This window comes from Oryctolagus cuniculus, chromosome 5 (assembly GCF_964237555.1).
Source record: "Oryctolagus cuniculus chromosome 5, mOryCun1.1, whole genome shotgun sequence".
NCBI classification, from domain to species: domain Eukaryota; kingdom Metazoa; phylum Chordata; class Mammalia; order Lagomorpha; family Leporidae; genus Oryctolagus; species Oryctolagus cuniculus.
Window position 1 is genome coordinate 117273701 of NC_091436.1, and position 20856 is coordinate 117294556.

The 20856-nt window shown below is 40.8% G+C and overlaps 1 protein-coding gene across 16 annotated transcripts in view; it reads right to left on the minus strand.

The window, feature by feature from the left end:
• TMEM14A (transmembrane protein 14A) overlaps positions 1-20856 on the minus strand; it is a 68096-nt gene that overhangs the window by 39680 nt on the left and 7560 nt on the right. For 6 of the 16 annotated variants that reach the window (XM_051855650.2, XM_051855652.2, XM_051855649.2 and 3 more), the window contains exons 2-4: positions 17914-17999; positions 13904-14005; positions 11841-11928 (exon numbers count right to left, since the gene is read on the minus strand). In XM_051855650.2, coding sequence (XP_051711610.2) covers positions 11841-11928; positions 13904-14005; positions 17914-17983 — 260 coding nt within the window. In that variant the 5' untranslated portion in view covers positions 17984-17999. Of the gene's footprint in view, positions 1-3274; positions 3602-9961; positions 10217-11840; positions 11929-13903; positions 14006-17913; positions 18000-19511; positions 19552-20856 lie in introns of those variants that run through there. The other 10 variants (XM_070074005.1, XM_070074006.1, XM_017345191.3 and 7 more) reach the window with 6 other exon arrangements.

The following is a 20856-nucleotide window of genomic DNA, read 5'->3' on the forward strand; positions in this document are numbered from 1 at the left end:
CAGCCCCAGGATTTGTGTGTGTGTGTGTGTGTGTGCTTATGGTGCTGATTTAATTTTGGAATAAAACAGAGCCTTTCTGACAAGATTCAGGGGGAAGGGAAGAAATCCACACTCACTAGAGAAGTGGGTAGGAAGGAAAATTAATATTATTTCTAAAATACATTGGATAGTAAAGGCTCAAAACAGGTTAAAAGGTTATAGAATTCTACTTAATATTTCAAAAATTGAGGAAATTGATTTTAAAAAACACTTTAGTTTTCCTGTCTTTATTATTTGAAAAAGAATATCTGAAGTGGGTTTTTGAGCAAATATTTAAACTGACATCCCTAACACAAGAGTTGGATGCCTTCATTGAATGTACTTCATTGAATGTACTTCATTAGTATACTCATTATAATATTGATAGAGGAAAGAAATAATGAAATGCTAGAATTTGACAAAAATTGAGCCAGATGACTTTTCCAAACCCATTTCCTATGCTGCTTTAATCCATTCATTCTAGGTTAAATAGAACAGTTGTAACTGAATGACTTACTTTTTTTTTTTTTTTCTTTTTTTTCTTTTTTTTTTTTTTTCTTTTTTGACAGGCAGAGTGGACAGTGAGAGAGAGAGACAGAGAGAAAGGTCTTCCTTTGCCGTTGGTTCACCCTCCAATGGCCGCCGCGGTCGGCGCGCTGCGGCCAGCGCACCGCGCTGATCCGATGGCAGGAGCCAGGAGCCAGGTGCTTTTCCTGGTCTCCCATGGGGTGCAGGGCCCAAGCACCTGGGCCATCCTCCACTGCACTCCCTGGCCACAGCAGAGGGCTGGCCTGGAAGAGGGGCAACCGGGACAGAATCCGGCGCCGCAACCGGGACAGAATCCGGCGCCCCGACCGGGACTAGAACCCGGTGTGCCGGCGCCGCTAGGCGGAGGATTAGCCTAGTGAGCCGCGGCGCCGGCCATGAATGACTTACTTTTTATATTTAATTATATTTATCATGATCGACAATCTTTGATCCTAATCACTTGATGCAGATTATTTTATTGATACTGATATATTTGGCATGAATTACAGATACTTTCTGTCCTTGGTTAAACTTCCCCTAATGACATGCAGTGAGTTTTCAGTCCCCTTGATCCAAACTAGATCACACTGTGAAAATTCTACACTGAAGGCTTTCTTCATGTCATTTTACTCAGAAGTATTAAAAAGATAACATTCAATTATAATCAGAGTAAAATTTAAGAGATTTTTATCCTACAGTTTTATAAATATTATCAATGAGTAGATATCTAACACCACTATTCCTAATGACTATATTTTTGTTGTATAAGTTTATGAAGTATAGAGACTTCCCTCATGGCTAAGAATAGTAACAATAACAACATAGCTAACAACTATACTAATGGTAATGATGGTTCACGTCTGAGTGCCAAGGACTCTGCTGTGCACTTTACCCATTACCTCCACTTTGCATTCATAACTCCACAGAAGAGATGTCAGTATTATCCCCATTTACAATTGAGGCAATCACAGATGAAACAAGCAAAGTAACTTAACCAGTGTCACACAACCAAGAACACTGGCACCTGCATCCAAATCTAACTCCTGAGCCCATGCCTACATTTCATAACATTATAGAGTTTTAGGGTCACCAGAGTCCACCAGTAACCACCTACCCTAATCTTTCATTTTGTATTCAATCAATTTTGACCTGAAGTGACCCGTAAATGACAGCCCTATGAGAAGAAAACATGGTTATAAAATGAGGTGTAGGTCTCTGTGCAACCAATGTTCTCCCTGCAAAGTACCTTCCAAAGAACAACATACCTAAGGAATCTGCCATGAGATGGCACAAGGAGGGAACATCATCAAGACCTGGAGGAGCGATCAGCCAAGGTTATGGTGCTAACTATAACTATAGCGTCTAGAACTTTCTGCAAAGTCAATGAACTTAACTGAATTGTATGTTAGGTATGTCCTGACTCTTCTACCTTCTCCATCTCAACTATGCAGGCACTGAGAGAACATGGGCAAGATTTTCTTGTGGGCAACAGGCTGAGCTGGGCTGCTGTACAGCTTCTTGAAGTCATCTTAATGGCTGAAGAATGCAAACCCAGTATCCTCTCGGGCTTCCCTCTGCTACAGGTAACACCATCCAAATGGTTCCCAAGGACAGTAAGGAAAATGGATTTCATTCACGTATTCTTTCATTAAATCATTCACCACCAGCTAAGAACCTACTGACTTCTTTATGCCAAGAAGTGAGTTAGAAATATGTTAAGAAATATACATAGTGGGAGACACAAAATAGCATCTAAAGCAGGACAGTCACCTGGACCACACAGGGATCTGAGGCAGGGTCTCTGCAGAACTCAACTCTCAAAGGCTTTGACAGGCATGTAGTAGACCCTCAATAAAAGTTGCTTCCTTCCTCTAAGTTAAATGGGGAGAAACATAAGATAATATCATTTTAACAGACATCATTTTAATGATACTTGTAACCACTGAGAAAGCTATTGCATGTCATGTATCACACTAAGCAGCAAATGCTCATTTATTTTATCCTAACCTCAAAGTAAATAGAAAATGAGACTCAGAGGTAAAATAACTTTCACCAAGTCACATTGTTTACAGGTGACAGGACTCAAACCTTAGTCTGTCTGATTCCATAGCCTTAAAATACTTTGCTATGTTGGTAGATTCCTTTACAATCTTGTAAAAATATACTCACGTAAAACATTTGGAATCTGAGTTATGACAATGCCACAGCTTCAGTTTTGCATTTCCTATTATATTACAAACATGTTTTCATACTGTTACTCAGTCTACCTCATTTTTATACAAAGTCTATATACATATTTTTAAAATTTACACATTTAAAATATGTTGACATTTAATAGTGTCAATTGTTAGAACAACAGGAGTCACTGTGTACTTACTTCTCTTGTGGGATCTGTCCTTAATGTGTTGTACAATGTGAATTAATGCTATAATTAGTACTCAAACAGCACTTTACATTTTGTGTTTCTGTGTGGGTGCAAACTGTTTAAATCTTTACTTAATATATACTAAATTGATCTTCTGTATATAAAGAGAATTGAAAATGAATCGATGTGAATGGGATGGGAGAGGGAGCGGGAGATGGGAGGGTTGCGGATGGGAGGGAAGTTATGGGGGGGGGGGGCCACTGTAATCCAAAAGCTGTACTTTGGAAATTTATATTTATTAAATAAAAGTTAAAAAAATAAAAAAGAAATAAATAAAAATATGTATACATTTAAAATACATACTTTTTTAAAAAAGATTTTATTTATTTTATTTAAGAGGTAGAGTTACAGACAGTGAGAGGGAGAGACAGAGAGAAAGGTCTTCCTTCCATTGGTTCACTCCCCAAATGGCCACAGAACTGCGCTGATCCAAAGCCAGGAGCCAGGAGCTTCTTCCTAGTCTCCCATGCGGGTACAGGGGCCCAAGGACTTGGGTCATCTTCCACTGCTTTCCCAGGCCATAGCAGAGAGCTGGATTGGAAGTGGAGCAACTGGGACTAGTACCGGTGCCCATATGGGATGCTGGCACTGCAGGAAGAGGATTAACCTACTGTACCACAGCTCCAGACCCTAAAATACATACATATTTTAAAATTTTTCATAACTATATAATATTCCATTTATTACACTCTAAATAATCTTACTAAAAAAAATCACAATATACATGTCCTACATGTATAAAAAACTGAGAAATATCTACATAAATGAGCATTCATTGGACACAGTTTTATGTAGCCATTTATATTTAAGGATTATACAACAATATGCAAGTGATTATGGCTTAAAAAATGAAGGCTTATCATTATTGTATACCAAGATGCTCTGGAATGTTTTCATAAGTAAGGTTGTGAGAGAATCTTTATGGATATGACTTGTGCCACATTTAATATTACATTGTTATTATGTATTTTTCTGAAGATTTATTTATTTGAGAGGCAAAGTTATAGACAGAAATAGGGAAACACAGAGAAAGGTCTTCCTTTCACTACCCAAATGGCAGCAATGGCTGGAGCTGAGCCTATCTGAAGCCAGGAGCCAGGAGCTTCTTTGGGTCTCCCACATGGGTGGAGAGGCCAAGCACTTAGGCCATCTTCCACTGCTTTCCCAGGCCATATGCAGAGAGCTGGATGAGAAGAGGAACAGCTGGGATTCAAACAGTGCCCTGTGTAGTATTGTAAATGGGATCACTTGGCTATGGCCTATGAACTTTTTGTGGATTACTAACTTGTATTGCTGAGTATTGTTAACTTGTAATATCACTTTGCAATGTGCCATACAACATATGAATCCCACTTATCTCTCATCTCTACCAGCAGTGGGGAATGTAATTTTAAATTATTTTTCCTCATAGGCAAGACAAGTCCTCATCTCAATCTTACTTTATTTTGCAATTTTCTACTCTTATAGATACTGCACTTTTGCATTTTAGGAATTCAAGGTCAGAGTCAGCCATATCCCCACAGTTAAAAAGTTTCTCCAGCTTGGAAGCTAGAGGAAGCTCCCACTGGATGAAGAATCCATTCAGACTGTGAAGAGCATATTCAAATCTGAACACGGCATGTTTCTTAAAAACATGAGCACCATAGTAGCTGATATTAACAAATGAAGAGGTCTAAGGAACTCTACTTTTGTAACAAGGCTCAGACAGCTATCCTCTGGCCACATTAATAAAGCTATGAAAACAAAGTGATGAGGAAATGACTGTCTCATACCTGTCTACAAGTCAGAGAACTTTTGCTGTTTTTCATAAGACAATATAACATCAATTAATCAGAAACACCCAAATAAGAATTCTTCTGCATTCAACACAGTGCAAAAGATTAAAATAATAGGGAGACAAACTGGGAAGGAAGAACTCAAACTATCCCTCTTTGCAGATGATATGATTCTTTACTTAGGGGATCCAAAGAACTCTACTAAGAGATTATTGGAACTCATAGAAGAGTTCGGCAAAGTAGCAGGATATAAAATCAATGCACAAAAATCAACAGCCTTTGTATACAAAGTCAATGCCACGACTGAGGAAGAACTTCTAAGATCAATCCCATTCACAATAGATACAAAAACAATCAAATACCTTGGAATAAACTTAACCAAGGACATTAAAGATCTCTACAATGAAAATTACAAAACCTTAAAGAAAAAAATAGAAGAGGATACCAAGAAATGGAAAAATCTTCCATGCTCATGGATTGGAAGAATCAATATCATCAAAATGTCCATTCTCCCAAAAGCAATTTATACATTCAATGGAATACCAATCAAGATACCGAAGACCTTCTTCTCAGATCTGGAAAAAATGATGCTGAAATTCATATGGAGACACAGGAGACCTCGAATAGCTAAAGCAATCTTGTACAACAAAAACAAAGCCGGAGACATCACCATACCAGATTTCAGGGCATACTACAGGGCAGCTGTTATCAAAACAGCATGGTACTGGTACAGAAACAGATGGATAGACCAATGGAACAGAATAGAAACACCAGAAATCAACCCAAACATCTACAGCCAACTTATATTTGAACAAGGATCCAAAACCAATCCCTTGAGTAAGGACAGTCTATTCAATAAATGGTGCTGGGAAAATTGGATTTCCACGTGCAGAATCATGAAGCAAGACCCCTACCTTTCACCTTACACAAAAATTCACTCAACATGGATTAAAGACTTAAATCTACGACCCGACACCATCAAATTATTAGAGAGCATTGGAGAAACCCTGCAAGATATAGGTACTGGCAAAGACTTCTTGGAAAATACCCCAGAAGCACAGGCAGTCAAAGCCAAAATTAACATTTGGGATTGCTTCAAATTGAGAAGTTTCTGTACTGCAAAAGAAACAGTCAGGTGAGTGAAGGGACAACCGACAGAATGGGAAAAAATATTTGCAAACTATGCAACAGATAAAGGGTTGATAACCAGAATCTACAAAGAGATCAAGAAACTCCACAACATCAAAACAAACAACCCACCTAAGAGATGGGCCAAGGACCTCAATAGACATTTTTCAAAAGAGGAAATCCAAATGGCCAACAGACACATGAAAAAATGTTCAAGATCACTAGCAATCAAGGAAATGCAAATCAAAACCACAATGAGGTTTCACCTCACCCCGGTGAGAATGGTTCACATTCAGAAATCTACCAACAACAGATGCTGGAGAGCATGTGGGGAAAAAGGCACACTAACCCACTGTTGGTGGGAATGCAAACTGGTTAAGCCACTATGGAAGTCAGTCTGGAGATTCCTCAGAAACCTGAATATAACCCTACCATTCAATCCAGCCATCCTACTCCTTGGAATTTACCCAAAGGAAATGAAATTGGCAAACAAACAAGCTGTCTGCACATTAATGTTTATTGCAGCTCAATTCACAATAGCTAAGACCTGGAACCAACCCAAATGCCCATCAACAGTAGACTGGATAAAGAAATTATGGGACATGTACTCTGTGGAATACTATACAGCAGTCAAAAACAATGAAACCCAGTCATTTGCAACAATATGGAGGAGTCTGGAAAACATCATGCTGAGTGAACTAAGCCAGTCCCAAAGGGACAAATATCATATGTTCTCCCTGATCAATGACAACTAACCGAGCACCAAAGGGGAAACCTGTTGAAGTGAAATGCACACTATGAGAAACAGTGACTTGATCAGCTCTTGTCCTGACTGTTGATGTACAATGTAATACTTTATCCATGTTAGTATTTTTTTTGTTCTAGTACTATTGTTTGAACTCTGCAATTAACACACAATTATTCCTAGGTGTTGAAATTTAACTGAAAAGATATCCCTGTTAGGAATTTGGAAAACACTATGCTGAATGAAATAAGCCAGTCCCAAAGGGACAAATATCATATGTTCTCCCTGATCAATGACAACTAACCAAGCACCAAAAAGGAAACCTGTTAAAGTGAACATTATGAGAAACGGTGACTTGATCAGCCCTTGCCCTGACTGTTGATGAACAACTTAATACGTTATCCCTCTTAGTATTTTTTATGTTTGTTCTACTTAATACTTTGGTTGAATACCGTAATCAATACACAGTTATTCTTAAGTGTTGAAACTTAACTGAAAAGTGATCCCTATTAAATATAAGAGTGGGAATAAGAGAGGGGAGAGATGTGCAATTTGGGACATGCTCAAGCTGACTTGCCCCAAACGGTAGAGTTAGAAACATACCAGGGGATTCCAATTCAATCCCATCAAGGAGGCATGTACCAATGCCATCTCAGTAGTCCAAGTGATCAATTTCTGTTCACAATTGATCATAATGATAGGACTAAGAATGAAAGGGATCACATAATCAAGACTAGTGTCTGCAAATATTAACTGATAGAATAAAAAAGGGAGACAACGATCCAACATGGGAAGTGAGATACACAGCAGACCCATAGAATGGCAGATGTCCTAAACAGCACTCTGGCCTCAGAATCAGCCCTTAAGGCATGTGGACCCGGCTGAAAAGCCCATGAGAGTATTTCAGGCATGGAAAGCCAAGACACTCTGAAAAAAAAAAATGACCTAAATGAAAGATCTCTGTGAGTGAGATCCCAGTGGAAAGAACAGGTCTTCAAAGAAGGAGGTACCTTTCTCTGAAGGGAGGAGAGAACTTCCATTCTGACTACGACCTTGCCTAAATATGATCAGAGTCGGTGAACTCAAAAGGCGTCCATGGCCTTGGCAACTCATGACAAGAGCCTAGGGTGATTACTGAGGCCATAAACAAGAATGTCTATTTGTTAAGTCAACAACAGGAGTCACTGTGCACTTATTCCTCATGTAGGATCTTTGTCCTTAGTGTGCTGTACATTGAGATTTAATGCTATAACTAGTACTCAAACAGTATTTTTCACTTTGTGTTTCTGTGTGGGAGCAAACTGTTGAAATCTTTACTTAATGTATGCTAAACTGATCTTATGTATATAAAGAGAATTGAAAATGAATCTTGATGTCAATGGAAGGGGAGAGGGAGTGGGAAAGGGGAGGGTTGCGGGTGGGAGGGACGTTATGGGGGGGAAGCCATTGTACTCCATAAGCTGTACTTTGGAAATTTATATTCATTAAATAAAAGTTAAAAAAAAAAAGAAATAAAAGAGTAAAAATAATAGTAAGCAAATAGATAGCAAGAATTTCTTCTAAAAACAAAACCAAAAAAATCATATACACCACCAACATCCACTTCTACCACCTTTTGAGAAAAGTCCAGAACCCTACTGAATAATTTCAAACTAGTTTCAGGTACAATCTATTTCTCTATTCTCAGTTTCACATTTAGCAGTTTGAGTAGAAACTGTTATCAATCTGAACCTGAAGGCTGTTCTCAGTCATTTCAGACAGCAGGCAACCCCATGAGGACAGATTTCCAGCCTTGCTTATGGCGACAAAACCTCCTTGCTACCTTAGGATCAGTGTTTTTCTCTTTCTTAAAAACAGGCTATTTTAAGAATATTTAAGAATTTTGTCTTGGCTTACCATTTGGTTCCACTAGTGGGATTTGTTTTCCCTCTATTAATCAAATTGCTTTTCACCAAAGTTTAACCTTCTGAGGGTCAGTTGGGAAAACCATCAACAGAACACAACCATTGCAGCCCGCTGTTACCAGTTGTTACCAGTTGAGGGCTCCACACACCATTTCAAAGGAGGCTTGGAAATAGGATGCCACTGTGCAGACAGAGCCAAAAGGATCCAAACTGCAGGTTACTGCAGCTCTAAGTTCAACCCCTCCTTAATCATGAGAAACTCAGTCTCACAGAAAGGAACTGACTTTCCAAAGGTCACACCAACCAATGCATGGCTGGGCAGGGATCAGGTCCCCTGATAGTCACTATGAGCCGAACAGTGCCTCGGACATTCAGTTACAATCACGGCCAAAAATTAAGTAATTTGAGGCAAAATAATTTGTTTCAGAATTCTTACCATTTCACAGAGAAAGAAAAGCTCTGCTCCTGTTGGCTTAAAATAACCCTTCTTCGGGGCCAGCACTATGGCACAGAGGGTTAAAGCCCTGGCCGGAGGCGTCGGCATCCTATACAGGCACTGGTGCGAGTCCCGGATGCTCCTCTTCCAATCCAGCTCTTTGCTATGGACTGGGAAAGCAGCAGAAGATGGCCCAAGTCTTTGGGCCCCTGCACCTGCATGGGAGACGCGGAAGAGGCTCCTAGCTTTAGATCAGCGTAGCTCTGGCCTTTGCGGCTATCTGGGGAGTCAACCAGTGGATGGAAGACCTCTCTCTCTGTCTCTACCTCTCTCTGTAACTCTGTCTTTCAAATAGATAAAATAAATCTTTAAAAAAAAATAACCCTCCTTCCCAACCCCTTTTATCAGGAACTGAACATCTGAATGCCAAAGATGATGTGAGCATAGAGAGAAGACACCAAAATTTAAGTAACAAGTTTTACTAAAAAATGTCTTTTATTTGAATACTGAATATGTTCTCAGAGGACACAGAATGTGCCAAGAATGGAATTTTCTTAAAGGAAACAATTAAAATGGAAAAATATAAATTCTAACAATTTCTAAAACGTGACAAATGCTGGATGCATTTATTTTATGTAAAACACTCTTAAGAAATTCCTTTATCATGTGGGTGCAAACTGTTGAAATCTTTACTTAATATATTGCTAAACTGATCTTCTGTATATAAAGAGAATTGAAAATGAATCTTGATGTGAATGGAAGGGGAGAGGGAGCGGGAAAGGGGAGGGTTGCGGTGGGAGGGAAGTTATGAGGGGGTAACCATTGTACTCTATAAACTGTACTTTGGAAATTTATATTCATTAAATAAAAGTTAAAAAAAAGAAAAAAAAATTCCTTTATCTGCTAAGTCATGGTTTAATGTAAATTTACTTGAATCATGAGTATTTGATATTGTACAAGAAAAAAAAAAACACCTATATAAAATAGACACAGGAAAGGAAATAATGCATTAAATGCCTTTAATGAAAATAGTGCTTGGCAATTACAAAACAATTTACTTTAAAAAAAAGCCTCTACCTAGTGTCTATATGGCAGTACTTCTGTTACTGGCATAAAATAAGACTTCACATTCCACAGTGAAATTCACATAATACAGAGAATGTGCTCTGTCCTTACGATAGGATGGCAGGAAGTTTGTTTCCAGCTCCTCAGGATGCTTAGAGCAGGGACAAGACAAGTCTCAGCATCATCATGAGGCTGGATCAAAAGAAAAAGACAATGGGAGGGTCACTCTCACCTGGCCAAGACAAGAAGGGTTAAAGGCCCAGCTCACCTAGAGCGCTCCCAGCTCCGGATTCCTGGGCTCTCTCCTAGCTCTGCTTCAAAAGGCAGGTGGCGGAAGACTCCTCATCTTTGTATTCTAACTTCTCAAACACTGCTGAATTAGCCATTTTAAAATGTCACTGAATCAATAAGAAAAATCAGAACTTGCTCTTTTTTTTTGACAGGCAGAGTGGACAGTGAGAGAGAGAGACAGAGAGACAGGTCTTCCTTTTGCCGTTGGTTCACCCTCCAATGGCAGCCGCAGCCGGCACGCTGTGGCCTGCACACCGTGCTGATCCGATGGCAGGAGCCAGGTACTTATCCTGGTCTCCCATGGGGTGCAGGGCCCAAGCACTTGGGCCATTCTCCACTGCACTCCCTGGCCACAGCAGAGAGCTGGCCTGGAAGAGGGGCAACCGGGACAGAATCCGGCGCCCCGACCGGGACTAGAACCCGGTGTGCCAGTGCCGCAAGGCAGAGGATTAGCCTAGTGAGCCGTGGCGCCGGCCTGCAGTGAGGTTTTATGAGGAAAAGGTTTGAAAAGAAATGCCAACTTTCAAAAGCTAGCAAAGCAAACAAAATAATCACAGAGCACTTTTGGGGACAGTTATGGCATTCTCAGCTACTTCTCTGTAAACTTCATCCTGGCTCCCTCAACCACCAAGGACCATGTATGACACAGGGCTATACCTGGGAAGCAACCCTTGGTGATCACACCCTCCCACACACACACCCAGAAATGCAACACAGAGAAACTTCTGCAGAAAAGTAGACAGAATATTAACAATCACTCATTATGCTACCATCCATGGAGAAACACTGCTAACAGTTTAAGGTATTCCCTTCCTATTTTTATAAAGAAATATTTTTTTAAAAACTGGGATCACATTATATTTGATTGTATTTTATCCTGTTTTTATACCTTGCTATGTCAGTCAGATTTTCCAATGCCACTAACTAGTTTTTGAAAGAATGAACTAATGTTCTCATAAAATGAACAACACATTTATTGGAAACATTTCCTTACTGGTAAACTTTTAGGCTGTTCCTAACTTTTCAGCTTTTCATGTTTTCCATTAGAAATAAAGTTGCGGGGCCAGCGCTGTGGCGTAGCAGGTAAAGCTGCTGCCTTCAGTGCTGGCATCCCATATGGCCGCTGGTTCGAGTCCTGACTGCCCCACTTCTGATCCAGCTCTCTGCTATGGCCTGGGAAAGCAGTGGAAGATGGCTCAAGTCCTTGGGCCCCTGCACCCACATGCGAAGACCCAGAGGAAGCTCCTGGCTCTGGATCAGCACAGCTTCGGCTGTTGCGGCCAGCTGGAGAATGAACCATTGGATGGAAGACCTCTCTCTCTCTCTCTCTCTCTCTCTCTCTCTCTCTGTCTCTCTGTCTCTACCTCTCTCTCTGTAACTCTGCCTTTCAAATAAATAAATAAATCTTAAAAAAAAAAAAAAAGAAAGTTGCATTTTACTTTTAAATAAAAATTGACTTCTGCCAAAAATTCATCACTTTGAAATGATGGCAAAGGAAAATATAGATCAAAATAGTTTTTCTTACCTCAAACATGCAATCAGCCCAGCAGGCATTATTTTCTTGGATCTCTTAAATCTCACACCCATCATGGTGGCCAGGAAGAAAGCTGTATCTGGAAACCAAACCAATCCATGGAACAGAGTTCAAAAACCTTATCGAACACTTGCATGTGGAAAATACAAATATCATTACAAAGTGTTTAACATGACATTATAATATTATGGCCATGTATTGAGTTGCTCTTTCCTAGAAAAAAAAAAACAGAATGTTCTCTGAAATGCTTTATGAACTAGCTTATCAGAAAGTTTGAGTAAACAAACATATTAAAATATATTCCTGAAATATTTTCAAGAGAAAATTCTTTGCTAAGCTAAATTTCTGTTCATAGAACACTATCTGAAGGTTATTACTACATCTTATTCAGCTTCCCCAAGAAATATTAGTGGGGGCCAGCGCTGTGGTATAGCAGGTAAAGCCACCAACTGCAGTGGCAACATCTCGAATGGGCACTGGTTTGAGTCTCAGCCACTCCACTTCTGATCCAGCTCCCTGCTAATATGCCTGGGAAAGCAGTGGAAGATGGCCCCTGGACCCACTTAGGAGACCTGAAAGAAGCCCTGGCTCCTGACTTTGGATTGGCCCAGCTCTGGCCATTATGGCCATCTGGGGAGTGAACCAGCAGATGGAAGATCTGTCTGTCTCTCTGTAACTCTTTCAAATAAATAAGATCTTAAAAAAAGAGAGAACTGTATCTGTAAATCACATTGAATCTTTTAAAAACTAAAGTTAAAATGACAAAAAAATTATTTTAAAAAAGAAGCATTAGGGCATCTACTTGGACCCATGGGAGATAATAAATGTTTAGTTTTAACTGAATGTAAGGAAAATAACCAGTATTTAAAAGTAAGAACTAATTAATATGTCAATACCAGGAAGAAGGCTGGTTTTTCTCTTTATAGCATTCCCTTCTGGGGAATGTGAAGCCTGGAAGATAAATAACTGCCTAAGCAATCATATTATATTCAGAGCATCATGTCAGCATTTTACAGGATGCCCCAGTAGGAAGGCAGAGGTGGTTCTATGTAAGACATTAGAGCACTGATGTCACAACTTAAAAACAGATTTTAAAGAAAAATTATTTATAGGAAAAATAAAATGGCTGGCAATAAACATATGTGGATTACTTAAATGCATATGAAGTAAAATTTCGATCTGCTGATATAGCTGCATCTTCTAACATAATCCAATTATTATTAAAAAAAAATTAGCCTTAGCCCCTATTTAAAATAAGAAAGAAAAAAAAAAGAAATACCACATCTCTTTATCTCCCTTAAATGCAAAACTGGTATAATTTTGTCTTTGTATTTTCTTCCATATGCTACCATGGAACTTCAAATCATAAGTAAATCAAATAATGACAATTTTCTTGGTGTGTTTTCCCAAACCCCCACTGGATTTCTTTTTATTGTTGGTCATTTTTTGTCTTATTTATTTATCTAATGGGAACAGATTTCATGTATTTCATACACACAGTTTTAAGAATATAATGGTATATATTTCTCTTTCAAGTCACATAACAGCAGCCAAATGTTCAAGAGGCTTTAATCACATAAGTTTCCACTTTTTCTGTGGCTATTCCACTAAGGCCAACAAAGGGAGAAATTAAAAATCAGCCTTGCTTTTCTAGATTAGATCTTAAGGCAGAAAAGAATCCTAAGCCATTTGTGAACTAAATAAAGTAGTACAAGGCTATCTCTTCTTAGGTATTTTTACAGCAACATAAAAACTGCTAAATAGGCATTCAAGAAAATTAGCTGAAAATCTGGAACTAACTCCTTGCTCTTTCCAATTCAGCGTAACTTAAATTTTCCAGCGACAAGTTTAACAGAATTGGAAGACCTGCCATCAGTACAAATATTTTTGATCAAGTCTGTCTAGAAAGGTACAAGAGTTGTGTTCAATCTCAACACATACACAAGGCCACTTTGTCATTGACAGCATGTTTCCTAGAAAACCTAGTATAGGGTGTTCAAAAAAGCCACCCCCAGGATTCAATCCTGTGTAACTGATAAAAATGTCTTACTTACATAGTGACAGTTTTATATCCCGTTTGTCATTGGAGACACGGTAAGCGCCATAGCCAGCCAAAGCTCCAATGAAAATTCCAGCAATCAAAGACAGAACACCACCTGGGTGGAACAAATATAAATACAGGCTCACAAAGATACACCCTCAATGAAAGGAAGCTATTCCAAAGCTTCAAGTACAAAGTATAATAGTCAAATGTACTCCCAGTTGGTCAGAGCTAAATTAGGCAGCAGACCTGGTCAAGGACACTGTCTGTCCATGGCTGTTCACGCACAGGAGCCCTGAATGCACAGCAATGAGGAGTTCAGGACATCACTTGGGGGGACAAAGAACACCCCCTGTGGTGGTGGATTTGACACAGATAGCATGACCTTGGGCAATCAGTTGGCTTTTCTATGCTCCTCTTTTATTTTCCTTTTTTTGCTGCTGCTGTTGTTTTTCTCATTCTCCTTGGCTTGATCTTTTTACTGTGAGGTTGTGATCATGGAAAATAAGATATGAAGGTAATTGTAACTCACAGAAGTAAACAGAGAAGTACTATGAAAACCAAGCAATGGTTCTGTCCTGAATAATTAACAAATCTTCAGGACTCAAGTGCTGATGAGCACTGCATCGAGACAAGAACCAGGACACTGATCCAGCCAGCCAACCCCCAACCCATCCATCCGCCTCAGGGCACTGTGACAAACACCAAGCACTTCCTGTGCACTGGACAGCGGGCCATATGCTGGTGAGAGCATGAGTGGGGCAAACATAATCCTTACTTCATGGGACTTACTTAGAACACACTGCATTAGAATCCCGGGGGTAAGGTCAAGGTACCCGTACTTTTAAATATCAATAGGAAATCCTGACACACAGCCAGGGTTAATCATTGTGGCACATGCAATCATAAACACACACACACACCATAGCAGCAATAGCATCCCGAAAGAGAAGTTGAACACACTAAGTTCTAGTCCTAATTATTTGACTCACTGGCTGAAGACTTTGGCTAAATCACTTAGCCTTTCTGAGTTTTCTCAGTTGCAAAATAGGGTTAATATCACCCATGTAAAATACATAAAAAGGTTTAGAGCGTTATAGGAGGAGATAATATTAAATTCTTCATTGTTTCCTCCCAAATCTATTCAAATCCAACAACATGTTTTATACATGTACAGCCAGAGGCAGGCCTTACGGTACAGTGGGTTGAGCCACTGCTTGTGACACCCACACCCCGTATCACAGCACTGGTTCTACTCTGGCTACCCTGTTTCCTATGAAGGCCCTTACTAATACACCAAGGAAGCAGCAGATGATGATCCAAGTACTTGAGCTCCTGCCACCCAGGTGGAAGATCCAGATGGAGTTCCTGGCTCCTGGCTTCAGCCTGGCATACCCCCAGCTGTTAAGGAGTAAACCAGCAAATGATCTCTCTCCCTCTCTCCCTCTCTTTCGCCTCCCTTCTCCCTCTCTGCCTTTCAAATAAAATAAATACAACTAGAAAAGCCATTCCCCTAACTAAAAAATCTTGAGGATTCAGAAATATCTGTGTCTTCTCACCAAACACCATGTTGGCATCACAGCTTTCCCCCACCCAACACTACTCTCCATAACTGGCCCTTGGCTGCACGGGACTCAGCTGCACGGGACTCACACCTACAGCAGCTCTGAGTGACAACAGAGAGTAGTGACTCACTTTACACAAATGTTTTAAGACATCTCCGTTGTAGGCAATTAGAATATAACACAAAGTGGCCAGCACAACGGCTCACTAGGCTAATCCTCCGCCTTGCGGCGCCAGCACACCAGGTTCTAGTCCCGGTTGGGGCGCTGGATTCTGTCCCGGTTGCCCCTCTTCCAGGCCAGCTCTCTGCTGTGGCCCGGGAGTGCAGTGAAGGATGGCCCAAGTGCTTGGGCCCTGCACCCCATGGGAGACCAGGATAAGTACCTGGCTCCTGCCATCGGATCAGCGCGGTGCGCTGGCCGCGGCAGCCATTGGAGGGTGAACCAACGGCAATGGAAGACCTTTCTCTCTGTCTCTCTCACTGCCCACTCTGCCTGTCAAAAAAAAAAAAAAAAAAAAAAAGAATATGACACAAAGTAAAAAAACAGCAAAGCGAACAATGCTCTACCGGCCGGCCGGCAGACCTCCCCACTGCCATGGCAGCAGTGGGAGGAACCACTTGACTCTGGCTAGCACTATGTGCGATGTGTTATATGCATTTTCTTATTTAACTCTAACAGCTGAGGAACTGAGGCCCATAAATTAAAACTTAGCAGGACCAAGATTAGAATTTAGGAATGCTTGCTTCTGTGGCTGATGCTCTTCACCCACGTTACACTACCAGAGTAGGCTACCTGGTGAAGACATATTAACCCCAAAGGTTGCCAGAATCACTTGAGCAAGGGTTCTTGCAGGCCAATAGGGAGCCATACTGTGCAGCTGAACAAGATGCCCCTGAAATCAGAGATCTTACAGCTTACGTGATTTTATTTGTTCCCACCAGCTGGTAAAACCTGAAGAGATTTGGGTTAAAATAATAACATCCACCCCAACTCGAACACACACACATCCATGCATTTCAGCAACAAAAGTTATTCTGACACAGCTTTAACAATGAAAAAATGTGTTTTCAATAACAATTCTACCAGGATTTAAACTAAGTCCTTTATAAAGGGGGGGGGGGGGGGGGAGGGGGCAGCATTGTGGCCCAGCAGATTAAGCTCCTGCCTGTGACACTGGGATCCAATGAGCACCAGTTTGAGTCTCGGCTGCTCCACTTCTGCCCTAGCTCGCTGCTAATGTGCCTGGAAAAACAGCAGAAGATGGCCCAAGTGCTTGGGTCCATACACCCATGTGGGAGACCCAGATGGAGTTCCAGGTTCCCGGCTTCAGCTTGGCACAGCCCCAGTGGCTGCGGCCATTTGGGGAGTGACACACTGAATGGAAGATACCTCTCTCTCTCCCTTTCTTCCTCTGTCTCTCCTCTTTCTATATATTACTCTTTCAAATAGATAAAGAAATCTTTAAAAAATAAATAAAGTAGCAATGAAACTTCAACTTTTGAATGATTACTTACAAGTCTTACTTTGGTGCTTTTTTTCCTTGAGATACGAGACTACTTCAAAAAATTCATATAAAACAGAATTAAAAGACAAGTTTATTTTTGATGCCAAAAAATTTAAAATCCATGCTTAATTGTTTCAGAATGTGCATTTCCATGAACTTTTTGAACACCCCTTATACATACCCATTGAGATAGAACAATAAATATCTAATGAGAATTACAGGCTGTGACGAATCTTAGAAGTCATCTATTTTAGCCCTCAGCCACCAGAGAACTATGCTTTTGACTTCTTAGCCATCTCAAGGGAAGGAATTAACTAGGAGTAATGAAGACCGGACATTTTCAGGCCAACTCAAGTGCATCAGATATGCCAAAAACACTTTGCAAAACAACTGTATTTTTATAAATTTCATTAAAATATATGGAATGTAAACATGAGACACCATGACCATAAATGCTTCCACCTTAAAAAAAAAGTAAAATATAAACCTTGATCTTTCATTTTTCTCCATAAAAATTCTTTAATTGACCAACTGGGTTTTCCCCCTTTTTTGAACAGTGATCAAGAGACAACTTGGGATGTACCATCTTAGGTATTTAACAAATTTTTCCTATGCAACACACAATATTAACATTATTCTGTTTTTTCATATGATGAGGTAATCAAAAAGAATCCTTATTTAATAGTAAGCGAGAGGCCTTAAGTGAAATTAAATCTGTTAATTATGTAATTGATAGCAACAGATGAAATTATAGAGTCCCGTGATGGAGAGAGGTCCAGAGGCCTCTGCCATGCCTGGCCCTACATAAGCTCCTCCCCTCCAGGAATTGCTCCCATGACACACTGGTGCTCAAGGGCATATTTAACTTCTTGTCTTACAGACCACAGGATGATCCCAGCACAACCATCAACTCCCCACCAAACCCCTCTGATGAAAAATTTGCTTTAGGCTTACCTCTCCGTTTATATCCCAAAATGCTTCCAAAGATAACAAGAGCTGCATAACCAAAACCAATCAGGTCCATTGGTGAGACTGCAATTCTAAAGTAAGGGGGAAGGGACAAATAAATAAATATATATATATATATATAAATTTTTAAAAAAACCAAAAGACTTTTGCATGTAAAAATGAAATATATCCCACAAAATTACAAACACTGGGGCTGGCACTGTGGCACAGTGGGTTAACGCCCTGGCCTGAAGCGCCAGCATCCCATATGGGTGCCAATTCGAGTCCCGGCTGCTCCACTTCCGATCCAGCTCTCTGCTATGGCCTGGGAAAGCAGTAGAAGATGGCCCAAGTTCTTGGGCCCCTGCACCCATGTGGGAGACCTGAAAGAAGCTCCTGGCTCCTGGCTTCGGATTGGTGCAGCTCTGGCTGTTGTGACCAATTGGGGAGTGAACCATCAGATGGAAGACCTCTCTCTCTCTCTCTCTCCCTGCCTCTCCTCTCTGTGTAACTCTGACTTTCAAATAAATAAATAAATCTTTAAAAAAATTACAAACATTAATTTCTCTAGTCTACTAAAGAAAAGAGGGCTTGCTCTTCACCTCTCCCTACACTCAGCCACAGTCCCCCCAATTCCATCGCTCTCAGAAACAATTAGGGACACCTCGGGATGATTCTCCTTTGCCTGTCTGCGTGGGCTGCCATAGCTCCAGCTGTTTAATTCTTTCTGTTTTCCAAATGAACACTTTGTTCTGCTCAGCTGAGTCTCCTCCCTGGACCACAACACTTTGCTCCTCACTTCTCTCCTCCACACCTAGAATGTCCTCCTTCTCCTCTACCCACAACACCCTACCCTCCTCTCCTCCCTTGGAGCTTCATCCCCTGGCTTTTGCTCCATTCATTACCTCCCAATCTCCTAATCCCGAGCCTGCACCAACCAATCGATCTGGAGCACATAGCTTCTTCCTCCTCTAATTTCCCTGCCTATCACAGCTCCCAACTTCTAACTCTTTTACATTTGTGCACAGTTTCCTCCCATCCTCTCCACACTGCACAACAGCAAAGAGGTAACAGAGACATTTGGTGACTGAACCAAATATCTGCTTGTAAACATTTGTTTTGTCACTAGCTTCATGGTGAGACAGCTAGCTACTCTGTGGTGAGAGAGGCTGTTTGTCCTGGGCCCACACCTCTCCCTCTGTCCACTCTTCCCAAAAGAAATAGCAATAGACAAGATGAGTTCTAAAGTTCCTTGCAGCTTTTGAAGTCCTAAGACTCCTGGTGGTGCTTTTACATATTTTTTGCATCCGCATTTCCTCTATGAGAAATATCTTTGTAAACATGAAGAAGAGTATGTTAGAGTTCTTGTATTGTTTTACAATCTTCTCACTTCTCATCATTAATGTTAACAGGTCTTTTATTCCCAGTAGTAAAATAGTAACAAATTGACACAGGACAGAAAAAACAGTTTGGAGCTTATCTCAAAGAATCAACTACAACTACTGTGAGGAAGGGTCTGGAGGGAGGGAAACTGGGGCACTAAAAGGAGGCAACATTGAAAAACCGTTCACTTCTATCGGAAGAATTACAACAGGAGAGCTCACCTGTGCCCGAGAACAGTACTGGGGGATGCAACATGTAGGAAGGACCTGCATTTAAAACCACTTGTGGACTGGATGACAGATCAATAATAACAATAATGAGGAGAATGACAATGTTGTGCTGGGCACCCTTCTAAGGCATCACATATATCATTCAATCATGACCACAACCCTACCAGGGAAGTACTATCATTACTTCTACTTCCCAGTTGAGCAAACAGAGGCATGGCAAAGGCATGCAATGCCTCAGGTGACACAGGCTCAGGGGAGTCTCACTTCTAACCACTGCACACTGTCACTTCTGACACTGGAGTTAATTTGATGAAAAAAGTAAAGATGCAAACGCAACTCACGTTCTTCAGTTTTCAGAGCTCACAGCCCTGCATCTGCTGACTTACCTTCATCAGCCCTACATGCCTCCTCCTTACTCTCCTTCCCAAAGAGCTAATCATACTCCACAGTGTATGTCCAGCTTCAAACCTGATGCCACTACTTACTAGTTAGGGCATTCCTTAACCTGTCAGTTTCTCTGCCTCTCAATGAGGCGTAATAAACATACCCAACTCACAGGGTTGGAAGAGGTGATTGAGTTAATACTGTAAAGCACTTAGAATCGTCCCTGACACATACGAAGCACTCTACAAATATTAGCTGCTTTAATAATAATGATCAGTCTTCTCTTTCACCCTTATACCTATTTTTAAGCTTGACAGGTGTAAAGACATTAGTATTTTCAGAATATGGAGAAAATAGTAGGGTAAATTTATGATTCAGGTATTCAATGAATCATACCATAATATTACAACCTATAATTTATAGTCATTTCCATTTAACAACCATTTATTGAGCACTGCTTTTGTGCTAGGCAATAGCATGGCCTTGTTCTTCCAGGACTGTATGGTACAGCCTGGTAGAGAAGACAAATATGTGAAAGAGCCCTAAGAAGAGGGGCACCTTGGGGCCAGCTTTGTGACACAGTAGGTTAAGCTGCAGCCTATAATGTCGACAGCCTATATGAGCACTGGTTTGAGTCTGGCTGACCCAGTTCCAATCCAGCTCCCTGCTAATGCACCTGGGAAGGCAGAGGATGATGGCCCAAATAATTGGGCCCCTGCCACCCATGTGAGAGACCCAGATGGAGTTCCTGGTTCCTGGCTTTGGCCTGGCCCAGCCCTGGCTCGTACAGCCATTTGGGGAGTGAACCAGCAGCAGACAGATTTCTCTCTCGCTAGCTCGCTCACTCAACTCTGCCTTTCAAATAAAGAAACACTTAGAAAAACAAAAACGGGAAGCAGCAGCTTGGGAGCCTAAGGAAGGATGCAGAGTCCATCCAGCTGGGATCTTGGGG